The sequence below is a fragment of the Oncorhynchus masou genome, chromosome 31 (genome assembly GCF_036934945.1).
Source record: "Oncorhynchus masou masou isolate Uvic2021 chromosome 31, UVic_Omas_1.1, whole genome shotgun sequence".
NCBI lineage: Eukaryota > Metazoa > Chordata > Actinopteri > Salmoniformes > Salmonidae > Oncorhynchus > Oncorhynchus masou.
In genome coordinates, this window is record NC_088242.1 from 89,687,018 (window position 1) to 89,707,860 (window position 20,843).

General features: G+C 41.4%; 2 protein-coding genes across 3 annotated transcripts in view; one reads left to right on the forward strand and one right to left on the reverse strand.

The window, feature by feature from the left end:
• Positions 1 to 52: 52 nt before the first annotated feature.
• mob3c (MOB kinase activator 3C) lies at positions 53 to 8,298 on the reverse strand. 2 transcript variants are annotated; one of them, XM_064952501.1, is made up of 4 exons: positions 6,851 to 8,297; positions 3,809 to 4,399; positions 2,528 to 2,730; positions 53 to 142 (listed from the first exon to the last, which is right to left on the reverse strand). In XM_064952501.1, exons 2-4 carry the CDS (start codon positions 4,224 to 4,226, stop codon positions 113 to 115), a joined length of 651 nt encoding a protein of 216 aa, XP_064808573.1. In that variant the 5' UTR covers positions 4,227 to 4,399; positions 6,851 to 8,297; the 3' UTR covers positions 53 to 112. The 2 variants fall into 2 exon arrangements, with proteins under 2 accessions (XP_064808573.1, XP_064808574.1); XM_064952502.1 differs by having other exon boundaries at positions 60 to 142; positions 2,508 to 2,730; positions 6,851 to 8,298.
• Positions 8,299 to 9,312: 1,014 nt separating this feature from the next.
• elovl1b (ELOVL fatty acid elongase 1b) overlaps positions 9,313 to 20,843 on the forward strand; it is a 29,901-nt gene continuing 18,370 nt past the window's right edge. The window contains exon 1 of the mRNA XM_064952497.1: positions 9,313 to 9,487. The gene's annotated coding sequence lies outside the window, so the exon portion shown is untranslated. The remainder of the gene's footprint in view (positions 9,488 to 20,843) is intronic.

The following is a 20,843-nucleotide window of genomic DNA, read 5'->3' on the forward strand; positions in this document are numbered from 1 at the left end:
TATTCAAATCCACTCAAAATCCATTCCTTTAGTTTGAGTGTTTGGTTGTATTGAAGCTGTGGGTCTCTTGAAGGCAACAGGGAATGCTGAAATGATGTAAACTCCAAGTGGTTTAGTTACAGATCTTCTCTGTCATTGCCCTCTGAGGGTAGAGAAGAGAGAGTAAAGTTGGAGGATTAACATGATATTGACAAATAATTGCATTATATGCCTACCTTGCTGCAAAAACAAGACATAAGAATGGTTATTACAAAGCTTTCTCCATTGAACAGGGCTACGATTAAAGGGCCATCTGTGAAAACAAAAACAAAGCGGTCACTCGTCCCTGTTTTGGTAAGACATATTCTTCAAGAATAACTGTCTATCATTAAGTCCAAAAATGGATGTACCAATCCCAGATCGCCCTGTTCATTTGAGGTGACAGACATAACTACATGACTATGCTGACATGCTATATGATGATGCTAAAATCACTTCCTAACAGATAGGCTAAAGCCATAATCTGAGGAGAACTCATTCGGCTATTTCCACTCACAAAACAGATGACTTATAGTCAACCAAAAGCAGAAAAGCTAAATGCTCAATCCATCACACTGTCTTATGTTAACAAGGTTGATTTCCCCTCACATTGCATTGTTGACATAATGTCTCATTGTTATATATAAGTAGAATCTGTACTTCATAATGATGATAACAGAAGACTTTCATTGTATACCTCAGAGCTCCTACCTTCAAAGGTTCAGATGTAATGAATCGCTGCACTAAAGAAAACACCTTGAAAATGACATCATTCTTACGTATGGCTGACTAGACTGCAATTTCACTTATAATGGTTATATAAATCAAACCAGACTTTTTTTTTCTTTTTTTTTACAAAGACTAACACTTTTCTTTTATGATTCAAATTTGGGAAATGAGTAGTGCATCACTAATTCCAATGACTGTGGCAAAGGGAACAATTAAAGACAAGCATCTCTTGTATAATTATCTTATACTAAACTGTGATTTTGTCATTATGTTCTATGCCCAGAGAGTGATTGTGTATAATCGCCCAGGTTGTGGTATGAGCAGACACGCTTGTGGTGTAAAATAACGGTGACAATCCACTGCTTCTGTTTTATGACAGTAAAGCTCCTCCTTCATTGAACTACAGCAAAATTAGACCATCTAAGTCTGAAGGACTGCACTACAGTATGTGAAGGATATTCCTCATAAATGAATATGCAGACACCCCCTGCACTACACTGCATTCGGAAAGTATTCAGACCCCTTCCCTTTTTCCACATTTGGTTATGTTACAGTCTCATTCTAAAATGGATTAAATTTTGTTTTCTCATCAATCTATACACATAGCCTCATAATGACAAAGTGAAAACAGGTTTTTAGAAATGTTTGCGCATATATATATATATAACAAATAAAATACCTTTTTTACATAAGTCTCCTGACCCCTCCTGTCTCAGCCTCCAGTTTTTATGCTGCAGTAGTTTATGTGTCGGGGGGCTAGGGTCAGTTTGTTATATCTGGAGTACTTCTCCTGTCTTATCCGGTGTCCTGTGTGAATTTAAGTATGCTCTCTCTAATTCTTTCCCCCTCTCTCTCTCTCTGAGGACCTGAGCCCTAGGACCATGCCTCAGGACTGACTACCTGGCATGATGACTCCTAGCTGTCCCCAGTCCACCTGGCCGTGCTGCTGCTGCAGTTTCAACTGTTCTGCCCTTCGGCTATGGAATCCTGACCTGTTCACCGGACGTGCTACCTGTCCCAGACCTGCTGTTTTCAACTCTCTAGAGACAGCAGGAGTGGTAGAGATACTTTTAATGATCGGCTATGAAAAGCCAACTCACATTTACTCCTGAGGGGCTGACTTGCTGCACCCTCGACAACTACTGTGATTATTATTATAATCTTATAATCTCCACCCGGCACAGCCAGAAGAGAACTGGCCACCCCTCATAGCCTGGTTCCTCTCTAGGTTTCTTCCTAGGTTTTGGCCTTTCTAGGGAGTTTTTTCTAGCCACTATGCTTCTACACCTGCATTGCTTGCTGTTTGGGGTTTTAGGCTGGGTTGATGTACAGCACTTTGAGATATCAGCTGATGTACGAAGGGCTATATAAATACATTTGATTTGATAAGTATTCAGACCATTTGCTATAAGGCACCAAATTGAGCTCAGGTGCATCGTGTTTCCATTGATAATCCTTGAGATGTTTCTGCAACTTGATTGGAGTCCTATGCAACGTAACAAAATGTGGAAAAAAGGGTCTGAATACTGTCCGAATGCCCTGTATATATGTACTGTACATATATTAATAAAAACCTCCCATCCAAGTGTAACAGAGTTAATATCGTGCCGTAAGCGCACCCCTAAGGTTGCAAAATTCAGGTAACTTTCACCAAATTTGATGGTTTTCCAGAAATCCTGGATGGAGGAATCTTCCAACCAGGATTTGAGAAATAAACTGGGAATTTGGGGAAAGTTACAGAAATGTGCAACCCTACTCACCACCACACCTCCTCTCTCACCAGGGGTTCCAGTTCTGAGTGTTCGATGAGGCTGAACTCAGAGATGAAGTAGTAGTAGTGTTTGTAACAGGTATTGATGTGAGCCTCGGCGCCCATGCTACAGATGCTGTCAAAGTGGTGGATGTAGACATGCACAAAGACCCGGAAAAGACGGCTCAGAATCTTCTTACACACCTGCTGGAAGTTCTTAGGGAAAGGAACACCTACAACAAGAAGGATAAAACAGTCAATGAGGAGGAACACTGTACAGTTAGTTACCTTATAATTAAGCATTGCGTCTTTGCAACCACATTAAATGCCTTTTAGAGACCATCCCTGGATGCTTTAATGAAAATCAGTTTGTAATTTTCAGAATATCATTATATTCCATTAATTATGTTCCATTATTTTTTCGATAATTGTTTTTTTTTAAACTAGCATTAAAACACAAATCACATGAGTTTCCATTGAAGATAATTTAAACCCACACGCTGGACATCGGTTTCCATTACATCAGGTATTCCCAAACTGGAGTATGAGCAATGCCGTCAGGAGTACCTCAAACAAAAATGGCATTCACATTTTTTTTTAAACAATAGTAATTCTTCACATTTTCAAATCCTGTATATACAGTGCCTTGCGAAAGTATTCGGCCCCCTTGAACTTTGCGACCTTTTGCCACATTTCAGGCTTCAAACATAAAGATATAAAACTGTATTTTTTGTGAAGAATCAACAACAAGTGGGACACAATCATGAAGTGGAACGACATTTATTGGATATTTCAAACTTTTTTAACAAATCAAAAACTGAAAAATTGGGCTTGCAAAATTATTCAGCCCCCTTAAGTTAATACTTTGTAGCATCACCTTTTGCTGCAATTACAGCTGTAAGTCGCTTGGGATATGTCTCTATCAGTTTTGCACATCGAGAGACTGAAATTTTTTCCCATTCCTCCTTGCAAAACAGCTCGAGCTCTAACCACTAGGCTACCCTGCCGCCCCAATGATTGATTAATCAGGGTATGATGCAACATCACAGAAGTATTCACTATCATCCACTTAGATCAACATCAAAGAGCTTTCGTTTTAATTACTGCTGTAAAATGTTCTGTACATTGACTTTCTATAGGACCATTGCAGCCAAGAATGTCTCCTGAACATCAATATACCTTTGCACCCTGAAGCACCCTTATATAGCTAGTAGCTTCCATGGTCACACACCCCATAGATTCAACTCTAACTTCAAAGACAGTCCCCCTACAGAGGAGTCCCTTAGGGTTTAGTATGAGATCCTCACACACCTATTCTTGTGGGGAAGATGTCCTCATTGTTGATGTTGGTCTCAATCCAGTCCATCAGTAGGTTCATGTATTTCAAGGCAGGTAGCTTGGTGGGCTTCTTGTAGTCGTCTCCGTCCTGCCACCGGTACTCGTAGCGCAGGCCCCCGGACATGATGGGGCAGGTGCGCTCAGTGCAGAACTCGCTGACCGTGCCGTAGATTAGGTTGATGCGGTTGAAGAAGTCCACCACATGCACAGCAATCCAGTCATTGATGTTCTCTCCTTCAGGAAGCTGGACCACTTTCCTCAGGTCCAGGCCGGACTTCAGAGAGGCCTGGGCCTTCTTGTATAGTTCAAAGCGCTGGGTCCCAGGCTCGAAGCGCTTCCGAGGCCTGAACGTTTTGTCTTTGCTGAAGACTTGTCCGAGACAGAGCGCCATTGTCTTAATGGTGGACTAATGGACAGTGTGTGTGTGTTGGGTGCGGGGGGTTCCTGAGAGGTAATTGGACAGGTTTCACGAACATAAGTTTGTTCAGGTTAAGGTGTTCTCTGAGGAGTTCTGAGGGCAGTGACCTCTACATTGGGGACGGTTGGGAATGCAGGGACATTTCTCTGAAAAATAGAGAAAACAACCAGAAAGGTCATGAGAAGTTAGAATGGCTTCTACCCCCATGATATCATACCTGCAAACAAAGTACCACAATACTATCATGCCTGCAAATTAGGCAACATGATAGAAATCAGCAAACTAAATCAGCAAAGTATAAACAGTATTGTTAGCTTGTTTACAAAGGAAATAGCTTGAAGGACTTGATAAGCAAAGCATGTTGTGATTGTGAAACTGCTCTGAATATAAAATATGACCCCAAATATGAGGACAAACCAACAGTAGAGTGAGTGTACAAGAATCCATTTGCAGCATTCATTTTTGGTGGCTGCTATGTAAAATGAGTTGAAGGTTACAATACTGACAACCATCTGGCCCTTGAAACAGGTTCTTGTATGGATGCATGTATTTGAAGTCAGAAGTTTACATACACTTACATTGGAGTCATCAAAACTTGTTTTTCAACCACTCCACAAATTTCTTGATAACAAACTATAGTTTTGGCAAGTCGGTTAGGACATCTACTTTGTGCATGACACAAGTCATTTTTTCAATTGTTTACAGACAGATTATTTCACTTATAATTCACTGTATCACAATTCCAGTGGGTCATTAGTGTACATACACTAAAACACAGCAACTCTGCCTTTCTGAATTATTGAAGGAGTTCAGTGCAGGGCAGTGGTAGCCCACTGAGCTACTTGGCTCCATGGTTTAGAAGGTTTACTTTTCTTTACTGAGTTAGTTTCAATGACAGAGTTTCATGTGGAGAGCTCTGAAAAGTCAAGCCATATTTACAGCTCTCAAGAAGTCATACAGATATTGTTTCAAAAGGCATACTGAATATAATACAAACAGTGTGATGTTCTAGAATAGTTTTGAATCTGCTGTTGCTCCTTTCAACCATTCTAAATGACAATGTCTGGTGGTGATGTGACTATATCCGCATTTATGTCCCACGTCCCGTTTCACACAGCAACTCTCAACACTTCCTGGGTTTGTTATGGTGCAGCGTGTGTGGTTAAACTGAACACCAGTTTCTGTTCTTACAGTATATACACAGAGTGTACAAAACATTAGGAACATACAAGTCGAGCACCCAGGTGAATCCAGGTGAACGATATAATGCCTTATTGATGTCACCTGTTAAATCCACTTCAATCAGTGTAGATGAAGGAGAGGATGGGTTAAAGAAGGATTTTTAAGCCTTGAGGAAATTGAAACATGGATTGTGTATGTGCGCCATTCAGAGGGTGAATGGGAAAGACAAGATTTAAGTGCCTTTGAACAGGGTATGGTAATAGGTGCCAGGTGCACCGGTTTCAGTGTGTCATGAACTGTAACGCTGCTGGGTTTTTCCACACTCAACAGTTTACCATTGTATCAAGAATAATCCACCATCCAAAGGACATCCAGCCAACTTGACAGAAATGTGGGAACTGGGAAAGAATTTGCGTCAACATGGGCCAGCATCCCTGTGGATCACTTTTGACACCTTGTAGTCCATGCCCCGGCTAATTGAGGGTGTTCTGAGGGCAAAGGGGGATGCAGCTCAATATTATGAAGGTGTTCCTAATGTTTTGTACACTCAGTGTAAGTCAATCATATTTGTGTGCTCTGAGCCTGAACTGTACAGAGTAATCCAGAATGAGACAAAGTAGAAATGTTGAATTCCACCTGGTTTAGTGTAATTTTACTGTAGTTTTGCTCTCAGACTGTAGCAGAAACTTGACAAAGAGCTTCAGCTCTCACTACTCAGAACAGTAGGCCTAAAGTATGACTGTCATTCTTCTTCTGGACAGCTTCCTCCACATCTGTATGGTGTTTGTTACACAGTATGTGTGGTGTGAACAGGATCATACTCTTTCTCAGTACTTCATTTCTATTATCTCTAGTGGATCAGGCACTGGGTATTCACTTGGAGAATGACCATATGACAGAAGCTGGTCCACAACTGGATAGGTAACTGATTTGATGATGGCCACTACACTCCCTTAGTTTTGGTATCTAAGTCTAAATCCATAGCAGTTCCACAAATGTGAATACCAGTCATGGGCAGTAAACCTCAGAGTCATTTAATAACAGTGACAGTGCACAGAGAAGAAATGTCTATATAGGCCAAGGGATAGGGGATATGTGTCCTTTCTTTTTGATTATGACCTCACTGCTTCTCAGTGTCTTCATGCCTCTCCAGTTACAGACTGGTGCATGTCTGATCATGTATGTGGGACGGTGGACCAGGTCTGCTATGCACCCTGATTACTTTACTGATTTTCCATGGAATTTCCTTCTGACACTGGAGAATAACAATAGATCTTTCAAGGTCTTTCAAAAATACAGTATGTGGGAGAGAGAAAACAGCAGCTAATGCACAGGAACAAATTCAGTAAGATCTAGTCATATGGAACAAAGAGAAAGAGCGTGAGATAAAAAGGGGAAAAGTTTCCCCACAGTACCTGGCCGGGGTCCGTGTGGATGGCTTGGAATGATGTGGGGAGTCTTTGGAAGGCCAAGGAGAGTTCTGTGGTCAGCCCCCTTTACTTTAATTCCCTCTGGACAACGATCCAGGCAGATCTGTCCCTCTCCGGATCCTATGGAGACTCTCTCCTTCCCAGCCACCAACAGACCTTGAGGCTCCAACTTCACTCAGCAGCCAGTTACACAGCAGCGCAGACAAAAAAAAAGCTGAAAAAAAATGTTTGGCTTCTCTTCCTGTGAGTGATATCACATCCTGACTTTGTCTGCTAGGCCCCTGCTGTATCTGTGTATGTGTATGTGTGTGTGTGTGTGTGTGTGTATGTGTGAATGGAAGACCTACTAATCAACAGAGGAGGTTCCTGTACTATAGGGGCGGGAAGAAGCCACCCTGGCCCTCTCTTCCACTCCTCTCAAACCACTCAGCTCTGCTTCCAGGGCAAGATTCATCCCAATAAACCTCAACCTGCTATAATTTCTATTCCATTGTCAAGATGTAACCAAATCCATCAATTTTAACTTGCAGAAATGTATTGTCTGGTGCAACATACACAATCAAGCGTCACAAATCTACAAAAAAAAATAGACTTGAGCCACTGAGACATGGACCGTTCTCCACATGCTCCTGTAACGAGTGTTATTATTGCCTTGTGTATTTCACCAAAATCCTTTCATATCCATGGATTGTGAGTGCATCGATTGCTCTGTGGTATATTGCTCTGGCCTGCAGTACCTTCAAGTCAGACGCAGGAGTTCTCTCTCAGTATGTTTTGGTTCGACTGAGGAGAGGTATGTGTAAATGCATATGTTATAAATGTTTAGAAGTGGTAAATCGTCATATAATTGTGATATAATGTATTCCAATAGTGTTGTGCTGCTAGCCAACCGTGTCTGATGAAATATTCTGCTGAAAGAGTTTACGAAGTGGTGCAATTTTAGGCTAGCTAGTTAACTCACATGCTAGCAGGCTGTCTGTAATGTAACTTCCCTCGTGCAGGTACTTGCTTGCATTACTTTTCCTCACGTTAGGTGTGCAGTATTGAGAAGCTCACCATCAAGTGCATTGCATGTATTCCATCCAATCCAGATAAAAGACAACTACTGTCCAGACTAGACCTGTTCGTTACAAATACAGCAGACTGCAACGCAGAAAAGTAGCCAAACCGGCTACACTCCCATCCGGCAGGCGGGACCGGTGCATCAAGGCTCAGACCAACAGACTCCTAAACAGCTTCTATCCCCTGGCCATAAGACTGTTAATTGGCTAACAACTACAGCTCTCCCACAGACTATCCATACGGACTATATGCCCGTCTACGGGGTATGGTAGTAGGTGCCAGGCGCACGGTTTGTGTCAAGAACAGTCACACACATTTCCGTGTGTATGAAGAATGTTCCACCACCCAAAGCCAACTTGACACAACTGTGTACATTTATATTCATGCACGATCGGATACGAAAATAAATAAGTGTGTATATATATGTATTTATTTATTTTCTTCATTTGTGTGTATTGTCAGGTATTTCCGCATTGTTGGAGATAGAAACAAGCATTTCCCTGCACCTGCGATAACATCCGCGGAATGTGTACAGTCTATTGAATGAAAATAGTGTTGAACATTGTTAATCAAAGTGTATTTTTCTAAATCATGAGTTCTGTATCTCACAGCTGCATTGAAGGGATGTTTCGGGAATTACAGGTGAAAGGCCCCCTGCAGTGATCCACAACATCCACAGGATGTCATCAGCGACATATCTTGCTTCCAAGGGCTCAGAAATGAGAGAAGTCCCTCTTGAAATCCAGAGCTTAAACATAAGTCCCACATAAAATAAGTAATTGCCAATAATCAATGATGAAATTCATGTTCGATTTATACAAAATGTGTGCAATGCCAAGCTTGAACTGTAAGTGATCAGGATCGCTAGGATAAAGCTAAATTGCACCCCTTACAGTAGGCTACGGTGTCAACTGTCAAAAGATGTCAATAGCGTAATTGCAGCCATTATTACACAGCTTTCAGACGAGAGCCAGTACTGTAGGCCTAAAGCGGTGTAATAAATGGCACATTGGGTGGCCTATAGGTGATGGGTTAGTTTAGGAGATAATTAAAACAGGTTTTTGAGTGTATGTTTAAAAAATATGTATATATATTTTTCTCAGTTTGGGCAGACAATCAATGGCCTGATCAGTTTCAGCGTGCACATTTGTACGGGTCTAAACTGGTTCGACTGAAAAAAGACTCCACCTTTTTCTTTCACCGCCCACCCTTTCCTGTTTCATCAAAACGTTAAAAAGGAGTGCGGTACAATCGTTTTACGATGGGTGCGTTCAGTTTGAATAAACGTTCGCTACATTGCTGAACGGAACGTTCTTGAACAGACTGAGATACGTTTTGTGGGTGTGCCTGAGTGTGGCTTGAAGAAATTAGTGACATTTATAGCGAAGCGGCCATGCTGACAGGGTTCCCCAACCCATTTTTAAAACTTTGTTTCCGTTTAATTGAACATTGCATTACCTTTTTTCGTACTGAACTCAGCCCTGAAGGACGACACACCACACCACTTGTTTTAACGGTTCTCTCTTCTAACTTCTCACGCTCTCCACCACTTTGTTCCAGGTGGGTAAAACTTTTATTTCACTAATTATAGCATACTTACTGTTCTGTATAACATTCATTTGGGAATTAAACTTATTTTTCTAGTTCTAACTATTGTAAAACAGGTAACCTATTTGGCTGAAGGCAATCTACATTATATGCTAATTGTTGGCTATGACAATGTCACTGTAGTCGCCTATTATATTACCATGCATATGATTAGTCATGGTAGGGGATTTGAAAACCACTTAACTTGATCAACTTTGTCAGTGAAGTTACACATTGTATTTTTGTAACTGCGTCATGTGGCTATGCAGACCCTATTTCCTACAACTTTGACAGTTTTGCTGTGAACATTATTGCGTACCCCATTGGCCACAAAGTGTTTGATTCAACGTGTCAACGTAATTTGTGGACGTATTGTGACGTGGTTCCTACGTGGGAAATACATTGGATTTGAAGAAAGTCATCAACGTAAACGGTTGATTTGCGTGTAAAATTTCAGCCACAGGATTACGTCATCATGGTAACCAAATTTCAACAGAGATAAACCTTGTATAATATATGTTGAGTTTTACCCTTAAAACAATGTCAGACCATTGACTCTATATCCACTTATCAGATGGAAAAAATATATAAGCAGAGCAGCACATCCTACTGGAAAAATGTATTTAACTACAGCTACCCTTTGGTCTCCCAGCCAGGGTTTTAACCAAGCCCAGCCCTACTTAGCTATGCTATTTGTCACTGCCTATGAATAACAATGGCTATAGTGAGAATGAATGACTGATTTCTGAGATATCTCCACTTAAAACCTAAATAGGTTCACTGCTGCTATTGAAGTCATTCCAAAGGTTGGGTTTAACAGTGCAAATTAAATGTGACAATACTATTGGGCATTTGCAAATGCAACAACCTCTATCGTTTCAATTCAACCCAGAGTAAAACAAAACATAGACAATACAATAGGCCTAGGGTTTCAGGCTCATTTAAAAAAAAATAGTGATATTGAATTGTGTTTGGTTATCAACTCAACCAAGTGTGGAGAATCTGCAGTCTGAACTGAACACGTTGCTTCTGTAAGTGCCAGGGCAAACCAACTTGCCCTTGAGCTTCCGTTGCAGAACATTCCACTTTCCCACGAAGGCTCCTCTCACTTTCCATTGCTCTCTTTTTGTCAAAGGATACTATCACTGTCACAATACACACTGATGCCAGCTATCAGCTTATCAACATTCATGATTATTCTGTGTATTCAACTCTTCGATGGTAGTGTGGATAAATGATTTGTTCCATTGTTAATGGTTACGTCCATGTATGTTGATTACGGAGGATTGTTATCTCTCTCACGTCACAAGGCTATTTCTTTGACATGTAAATGTTTCTGGCCATTGGGGCAACGGTTTGAAACTATAGCCAAATATTTTAATGGCGTGTGAGAAACTGCTTCAAGGTGACTGGCCCTGTTTGTTTTCTGATGCTAATGTAAATATTAGGATCTTAATGGAGCGGTGTCACTGTTTACACACAGTATGCATCATGTTTCTATCGTCCGATGAGTGTCAACGGCTGCTGCCTAAAGGGATAACCTTGTCTCGAGGCGAATTGCGCAAAGCAATTGCATCAGATGTGTAAGAACATTTTCAGCCGGATTCCCGGACACCGATTAAGCCCCAAAATAAAATATAGGCTTTTTAGTTCAGGACTGGGGTTAATCTCTGTCTGTGAAACCTAGTCTACAGTCTACAGTCTTTGGGTCATCATATTATGCTCTTGCTCGATTGTCCATCAAGCAAAAGACTGGTGTCCGAAAGGTTGCTGGATCGAATCCCAGAGCTTACCAGGTAAAAAATATGTTCTGCCCCTGAACAAGGCAGTAGATGTCAATTTAAGGCAGCCCCCCCCCCCACCTCTCTGATTCAGAGGGTTTGGGTTAAATGCGGAATACACATTTCAGTTGAATGCATTCAGTTGTACAACTAACTAGGTATCTCCTTTACCTTTCCTTTTCCCATGTTATTTTCCCTTCAGCCATCTAGTCATTTTTTTATGTATTTAACTAGGCAAGTCAGTTAAGAACAAATTCTTATTTATAATGACAGCCTACCCCAGCCAAACCCAGACGACGCTGGGCCAATTGTGCGCTGCCCTATGGGACTCCCAATCACGGCCGGTTGTGATACAGCCTGGAATTGAACCAGGATCTATAGTGACGCCTCTAGCGCTGAGATGCAGTGCCTTAGACCGCTGCTCCCTTAGACTGCTGCACCACTCAGGAGCAGCGGTCTAATACAGAGAGGACAATGGCTTAACTTGTTCCTCTTAAGAGTTGGCCAATTGCTCTACTCTCCCATCAGATTAAGGCATTTGCTTGTGTCCATAAGAGGAGCCTTGTGATAGCTAAAATGAAATCACTTACTTTGCCTCAGCACATTGAGTTGATAGAAGGCACTGAAGAATACTTTTTTTTCCCGTAAGACTTTTGTGAACCAACTTTCTCTTTCACGTACACTGTACTATGTGGAATGTTTAGTCACCTCAGACTGCCAAGAAATCTGCACCTGGATCGAACATCAACATCATTTCCCCGAGCAACTCATTCTAGGTTTACCATAAGCGTTCAATGGATTTATTAATTGATTTGATATGTGGTGCTTATTAGTGTTTGGAAGTTATTTTCATAAGAGGGAATGCATTCCTCACAGACATTATGGATGCTGTCATTCCATATATTGCGTAACCTACATAGGCTTGTATAATCCTACGCTGTCTGTGAGACCTGCTCTACACTAAAAGCTCAAGACGCACCAGTAGGATTGTCAAACGTTTGCCTGCCAACAGCTCTTAGCACCTCTGAATAGTGTCGGCAGTCAACCTCTTTTGTGTTCACACAGCAAAGACCTTGGAAGCAGTCAGCCACTCAGCCTTGTTAAAATACTCCAAACCAGAAGGTGGCAGTAGCGTTGTTTGGCATTGCATGTCCGTGTGTTGCTTATGGTTTGGATTCCAAGCTAGCTGTGCTAATGTTGCTATTTTGTAGAAAGCCCTTGTTGATACTATTTTTATTTATTTTTATTTCACCTTTATTTAACCAGGTAGGCCAGTTGAGAACAAGTTCTCATTTCAAACTGTGACCTGGATACTAGCCAGATGGCCTCAGTTAGATAACTACCTAGAAAGATGACGAAGAAACAATTTTATTCACTCTCCATAATTCCATACTGCAAGTGCCAGCTCATAGCCAAATGTTTAGCAAGCTAGTTAAGGTTAGCATATTCGCTAGCTAGCACAACATAGCTAGTGCAGTGTCCTTTGCTAACTCGGCAGCTAACACAGGCAGCTGTTTCATGGAAACTAACTAATCCATTATGATTTAATTATAATGTCAATACCAGCTGCTGTGATTAGCTAGCTTGGAGGACGTATTTAGTGTTGTGTGCATTGCGTCTGTGCACTCAGCTTGCTCCTATCCCATAGCCTACATTGCATATGAAGTGTGACTGGCTTATCCGGGGATGTACGGAAAAAATGTTGTCTGATTGGCTCAAAGTCAAGTTGTTGGCAAGCATTGCAATTCTACAAGTAGAATCACTAGGCTCGTCGCTACCGAGTCAGCAAGCAGCAAGTACCGCTTTTGTTCTACGTGCTTAGAAAACTTAAAAGGGTTCTTTGGCTGTCCCCATAGGAGAACCCTTTGAAGAAAACTTTTGGTTCCAGATAGAACCCTTTTGGTTCCAATTCCAGGTCGAATCCTTTCCATAGGGTTTTACATGGAACCCATAAGGATTATACCTGGAACCAAAAATAGTTATCGTATGGGGAAAGCCGAAGAATGAAGGAACGGCTTGTGATAAGTAGATATTGGCAGTCTAACGGCAGTGAGATTCTAGGTGTGTTTCATGCTTATTATGTCAAGTCTGACTTCAGGATGTTACCTTTTAACCACATGCTAGGGAGGGACCTTGGACCTTCTCCAATGTGATAGAAAAGGTGAGGATGTGAGGAATTCAGGAAAGATGAATTGAGAAAGCCTGTGTCAGGCACCCTTTATCTGGCAAATGAGTAACTACCCAATGGGCAAAAACTGGTTGAATCAACGCTTTTTCCAGGCCATTTCAACCCCAAAATTCAGAATTATGACGTTGAATCAATGTGGAAAAAGTCATCAACTTAAGGGCATTTTGTTTTTCACTTAATTTTGAACCTAAATCCAATGACTTGGTAAAACGTTTAATTGATTTCACATTGAATTCACAATAGTTGACACCTCAACCAAATGTAAATCAAAATGTTGATGTTGAACTGACATCTGTGACCAGAGTGTAGTTTCTTTTTTCAAGTGCGGAGATAAGTTAAATAGAAAGTTTTTTTTTCTTTCAGAAGGGAAGTGGTGACCTTGTGTGACCACCCATACAGAACTTAAAAGAGGAAGGTGTTTTTGAAGTGTGTGTCAACCCTACACACAGTCCCACTTTGATACCAAAAAGGTATAATCATGACAGTTGTAAAGAATGATTGACATGTTTTAGTATTGTGATGAGGGAGAAATACCTGCAAATATTTATCCTGACCAGTGACTCAAACCCTCTACCCCTCCTCCCTGTTCCCACCTTTAGAGGGTAGTAAACACCCTCGAGGCAGGTTTCATATGCATCTGATTGTTTGGAACAGTTCTAATTCTGTAATGAGCACTTTTTTTCAAATATCATCTGAAGCAGGTAATGTTATCCTATGTTGAAACCAGTTCTGATAAGATATACTAATAATTGTGGAACGGTGTTTTTGGAATGACGCTGTTGGAGTAATAATCAGTACTATCTCTAGGTTATTGTCTTAAGGCAAATGCCAGGAATAGCCTAGTTTGAGGTAGGTGACCAAACTGACAGAGCTGTCACCAGGGGCTGTACAACCTTGGAAAACTACTGACTGACACTTTCTGTAGAGCAAGTGTGCCATCCCGCTGGCTTGCTGAATGATTGTCTGTCTCCCCCCAGTAGTCAAATATGTGATGTTTTCACTAGGGTTTTAGTATGACAAAGATTCATTCAATAGATGGAGTAGTTAGATAAGGTAATGCAATGTTGAGTAAACATTTTGGTGGTTTACACAAGTAGTGAATGAGAGATGGAAATGTACTTTTTAAGTGAATATTTTATTTCAAGGTACGTTATTTTTAGTGCGGAGGTATGCTATAGGGTTAAAGAAGGGTTGCTTATTTTTGTTCATGTACACAAATTTGCTTTTAAAAAGAGGCGAAAGCGCAAAGGCAAGCTTCTGATCCATTGCACAATCATAAAATAACAGAATATAACATTCATTTCAATGAGTGGTGACATTGAACTTGTTCCACTTTTCTAAACAACTTCTCATATGGAATGAGTTCATACAGAACCATGCTGGGAGTGTTATTTAACCACATCCTGGCTTCAACTTCCCTTTCCTGTCAAATAACATGTCTGGTGACTCGCAGTGGAGACACTGTGCTGGGACATGATAGGTTGTCCCTGCCTGGAAACACCAATTTTTGGTATCAACATAGTAAGTAGATACATACACCTTAGTCAAATACATTTAAACTCAGTTTTTCACAATTCCTGACATTTAATCCAAGTAAAATTCCCTGTTTTAGGTCAGTTAGGATCCCCACTTTATTTTAAGAATGTGAAATGTCAGAATTATAGTAGAGAATTTCTTTCAGCTTTTATTTCTTTCATCACATTCCCAGTGGGTCAGACGTTTACAAACATTCATTTGGTAGCATTGCCTTTAAATTGTTTAACTTGAGTCAAAAGTTTCGAGTAGCCTTCCACAAGTTTCCCACAATAAGTTGGGTGAATTTTTACCCATTCCTCCTGACAGAGCTGGTGTAACTGAGTCAGGTTTGTAGGCCTCCTTGCTCACACATGCTTTTTCAGTTCTGAACCCACATTTTCTATAGGATTGAGGTCAGGGCTTTGTGATGGCCACTCCAATACCTTGACTTTGTTGTCCTTAAGCCATTTTGCCACAACTTTGGAAGTATGCTTGGGGTCATTGTCCATTTGGAAGACCCATTTGCGATCAAGCTTTAAATTCCTGACTGTCTTGAGATGTTGCTTCAATATATCCACATAATTTTCCATCCTCATGATGCCATCTATTTTGTGAAGTGCACCAGTCCCTCCTGCAGCCAAGCAACCCCACAACATGATGCTGCCCCCCTGTTCTTCACGGTTGGGATGGTGTTCTTCGGCTTGCAAGCCTCCCCCTTTTTCCTCCAAAGACAACGATGGTCATTATGGCCAAACTGTTCTATTTTTTGTTTCATTAGACCAGAGGACATTTCTCCAAAAAGTAGAATATTTGTCCACATGTGCAGTTGCAAACTGTAGTCTGGCTTTTTTATTGTTGTTTTGGAGCAGTGGCTTCTTCCTTGCTGAGCGGCCTTTCAGGTTATGTCGATACTGCCGAGACTCGTTTTACTGTGGTTCTAGATACTTCTGTACCTGTTTCCTCCAGCATCTTCACAAGGTCCTTTGCTGTTGTTCTGGGATTGCGTTGCACTTTTCACACCAAAGTACATTCAGCTCCAGGAGGCAGAATGCGTCTCCTTCCTGAGCGGTATGACGGCTGCGTGGTCCCATGGTGTTTATGCTTGCATACTATTGTTTGTACAGATGAACGTGGTACCTTCAGGCGTTTGGAATTTGCTCTCAAGGATGAACCAGACTTGTACAGGTCTACAATTTGGCTGATTTCTTTTGCTTTTTCCCATGATGTCAAACAGAGGCACTGAGTTTGAAGGTAGGCCTTGAAATGCATCCACATGTACACCTCCAATTGACTCAAATTATGTCAATTAGCCTATCAGAAGCTCCTAAATCCATGACATCATTTTATGGAATTTTACAATCTGTTTAAAGGTAAAGTCAACTTAGTGTAATTAAACTTCTGACTGTTATTGCGACACAGTGAAATAATCTGTCTGTAAACAATTGTTGGAAAAATGAGTTGTCATGCACAAAGTAGATGTTTTAACCGACTTGCCAAAACTATAGTTTGTTATTGTTGTTGTTACGTTATTTCTTCAATCCCAAAAGAATGGGAAAGATGGGTACCGTATTAATAATACCAGAATTTCAGACAGTACCTTTCTTCTCCACTTGGAGTTGAGGCCTAGAGTTTCATCAACATAACAGAAGTCGTGGAACATGGGACTTACTTTAACATTAGGCCATTAAGTGATCTTTAATTTGCCATCTGAGATTAAATGGTGTGCGACGTCGTAAATAGCTCAGCCATATTATTCAATTTCAGAACAGGCTGCTTCTTTTGTGAAAAATCAGCATGTTGCCTTGGTAATTTTACTGTATATTTCATAGCCTGTAGCTCATTCCATTCAGAGAATGGGGAAGGCCTTGGTAGTGTTGCACCATAGTACAGCATACGGGTGGAAATATCAGGAGACATGTGCTTACTTGTTGTGTAACAATTAGAACACATACAGACACTTGACGCAACCTCACTCACACAAACCTGGGGCGTAGGCCTATTCACTAGAAACCAAACAAGTTTCAAGATTTTATTAGTCGTATGTAGGGGATACGCATGGTATACACCGTCCAACAAAATGCTTATTTGCAGTTTCCTTCTTGACAATGCAAGAATAAAAGATAAGAGTACGAACATAAAGTAAATGGTTCAGTAGAACTGAATAAACATTTGAGCATAAGTATAATACAGAAAGGCACAGTTTTTATAGTCCCAATATTTACATGTGTATTGGGGAACGGGGGATGTGTGGCCAGTTTAATAAGAGTCTGGGAGCAGCAGTTGTTTTGTGTGGGTGTGTGTGCTACGGTGCAGAGAATCAGAGCAAGTGGTCCGTCCAGTTCAAGTGTTAATCATTCTGATGGCTTGAAGATACCAACAGGCTCAGACAGTTTCTATCAGACGTCATGCTCCGAATACCGTCTGTTTCCAGTAGATGTCCTGGATCGGTGGGAGCACGGTCCCAGTGATGTACTGGGCCGTCTTCACCCGCTGGAGGGCCTTCTGGTCGTGAACAGTGCAATTCTGTGGCGCAACCGGTCAGGATTCTCTTGACGGTGCAGTGGTAGTATTTGGAGAGTGCCCGGGGCGGCAATGTCGCTTTTCTTCAGCCGCCTTAGCGCCTCTACTTCCTGTTGCACCCTCTTGACAAGAGTGGTGGTGTTGACTGAGGACTCAACCCTGGGGCGCCCCTGTGTTAAGAGTCAGTGTGGAGGAGATGTTGCCAATCCTCACAGCATGAGGTCTGCCCGTCAAGAAGTCCAGGATCTAGTTGCAGAGGGTGGTGTCCAGACCCAGGGCTCTGAGCTTGGTGTCGAGCTTGGAGGAACCAATAGTATTGAATTCTGAACTGTAGTCAATGAACAGCATTCTCACATAGGTGTTCCTCTTGTCCAGATGTGTTAGGGCCACGTGAATAGTGATGGGAATGGCATTTTCCATGGATCTGTTGGAGCGGTAGGCAAATTGGAGTGGGTCCAGTGTGCTGGCCTTGATGTGGGCCATGACCAGCCTCTCAAAGCATTTCATGATGACCGGGGTTAGTACAACGGGGCGATAGTCATTTGGGCATGTCACCTTTTTTTTCTTGGGCACTGGGATGATGGTGGTCTCCTTTTAAAGCAGGTTAAGACAACAGACTGGGGACTCAAACAAACGAAACAAATCGGGAAAGGACATACTTGAATTTATTCAATATAAACTCTTGTATTGTTGCAAAACGTATTCCGTTTTGAGTAAACGATTTTCTTTGCAAAATTGTATGATTACACCCCAGGCCAGCAGGGAACAGAGGTGAGTTAGTGCTGCAGTTTATGCTGACAGACATACAGCATTGTTGTATGAGAGGCCAATCAGGTGTTTCAATCAAGTAGAGTTGCACATTTTGGGGAACTTTCAGAGGTGGAAACTTTCCATGGGAATATATGGGAAATATTCTAATATTAATAATAAATGTGGATGTTTTTTGCATTGGATATACTTACCATATCATATGGAGACAAAACAAAACATTTGACCTTTTCATAAGAAGACATAATTGCAAATGATTAAATCCTTCCAATAGAAAAAAACAACAATTTAGTTAACTCCTTTAATTAATGTTAAATGTGTAACTCTTCACATGGGATGACTTCACTGAACAACAAAAGAAAGGATTACATCTCCCAAAAACGTTTTCAACATACGTCTGCAAAATGATAGTCTAGAAACTAAAGCATTGGTTGTCTTCCTCTCAGGCTTCCATGTCTTCTCCCTGGACCTCCTCAATGTCCAGCTCTTGAACATCAGACTCTGAGGCCTCATCTTCACTGTCACTTTACAACCTTGTTGAGGATGGCTCATTGTCATGCTCAAAAAGCCTCAAAATTGCCCGGCTGGCCACCAATTGTTCAACCCTTGTATTGGTCAGTCTGTTGAGTGCTTGGGTGTGTTTGTTCCCAAACAAGGACCAGTTGCGCTCTGAGGCAGCTGATGTTAGTGGGATTTGGAGGGTGATGGAGGCAACGGGAAAGAGCCTCAGATCCACAAAGTCCCTTCTACCAGGTAGCTGACGAGATATGTTGGCACCACTGCCATTTTGCATCTGCATCCCGATGCCCTTGCTTGGAAGTGTACTTCGCCAGACTGCCAAGAACCTTGCCCTCATCCAGGCCAAAGTGGTGAGACACGGTAGTGATGACACCATAGGCCTTGTTGATCTCTACACCAGACAGGATATTCTTGCCAGTATACGTGGCGTCCAACATGCACGCTGCGGCATGTATGAGCTTCAGGCAGAAGTCTTATTGATGTATTTCAGAACTGCAGTTTCCTCTGCTTGGAGCAACAGTGAAGTGGGCAGGGCAGTACGAATTTATTCTCTTACATCTGCAAGCAGAGTCTGAACATCAGACAAGATGGCATTGTCTCCCTCAATCTGTGCAATGGCTACTGCTATAGGTTTCAGGAGTTTCAGGCTGCTTACCACTCTCCCAAAATACATCACCAGGTGGATCCTCTTGATGGGGCTGTCCATACCTCTTGATGGGGCTGTCCATACCTCTTGATGGGGCTGTCCACCATATTGATTTTTACTATTTCAAAATGGCCTTTGGCGAATGTGTGAATTTAAAACCAACTTCACCTCTGTCTTTTTAATACCATGGATAAAATGGGGTATGCCAGGTGTAATCTCTGCCTGAAAGAGATCAATTATGCTAACAAAGGGTATCATGCTCTGCTGGCACATTGTAGAACAGATGTCCACAGGCAGAAAGTATACAATGTGATACATGTGCAGTGTAGCCCAAAGATATTGCTTTAGTTGTGTTGAACTTGACAGTAACACGAGAGTGAGGGGGGTTATTGAAATGTTTTACCAAGTGAATGTTATTTTTGCACACATGTAGCCTTGTGTATAATAGAGCAAAAATAGAATGCCTGTTTGTTTCATTGTATTTCTACCCCCCCCCCCCCTAATGGTGTGTGTGTGTGTGGTCACCAAGCATTCTATTATAAAAGCCTTCATGGCTAACTGCAATATTAGTGTATTGTTCTTTCTCAAGACTTGTGTCATTTTCAGTAAAGTCTAGGCAACAAATAACATTGGATTGCTTACTTTACATTTTTTAGTGAGTTGGGTTCATATTAACCACTTTTTATTTTACACACCGAGACTGATCATGTAGATCATATTCTTTGTTGTTTATTTAGAGCAGAGATGTTTTGCATGTTTCAGTGGGCCCTCATCAGTTTGCTTCCCTGTATATTTACCAATACCATATGTTGGTGTAGAGAATCTTGCATGTAGTAAAAAAAAAAAAGGAATTAGTGCAGGTGCAAAAATAATTTAACCAATGCAACTTTGGTTCACTTAAGTAGTTAAGTAGAATCAGGTGGGTAAGTAATTTGATACCAAATGAACCAATCAAAGGAGAGATCGTTTGGGCGGGACTCTGATAAATAGAGGTAAGAAACGTGGTCAGTTTGGTGTTACCCATCCAGGTGAATACAAAGCACACCATGCCGAGAAGTAAGGAGATCTGAGGACATCAGTCTGGGGAAGGCTATAAAATCATCTCAAAAAGATTTGAGCTTCATCAGTCCACTGGCAAGCAAATCATTTACAAATGGAGAGCATTTAACATGTCAGCAACTTGGCTTAGAAGTGGATGCCCTTCCAAAATATCCCCAAGAGCCCCAAGAACAATAATAAATAGGGTAAAAGCCAACCCAAACATACCATCTATAGATTTGCAGACTTCCCTTGCTGCAGCTCAGGTGACAATAAGAAGAACACGGAATTGAAATGACATTCATGGGATGGTTGCTAAGAAGAAGCCTCTGCTATCAAAGAACCAAACTGCCC

What these genes read in the sequence shown, in the direction of transcription:
- mob3c (XM_064952501.1), bottom strand. Translation starts at nt 4,226, where the DNA reads ATGGCGCTCTGTCTCGGACAAGTCTTCAGCAAAGACAAAACGTTCAGG. An exon ending in CATCTTCCCCACAAGAATAG is followed by an intron (nt 2,731 to 3,808) that starts GTGTGTGAGGAT and finishes TTCTTGTTGTAG; the next exon opens with GTGTTCCTTTCCCTAAGAAC. An exon ending in ACTCAGAACTGGAACCCCTG is followed by an intron (nt 143 to 2,527) that starts GTGAGAGAGGAG and finishes CTCTACCCTCAG; the next exon opens with AGGGCAATGACAGAGAAGAT.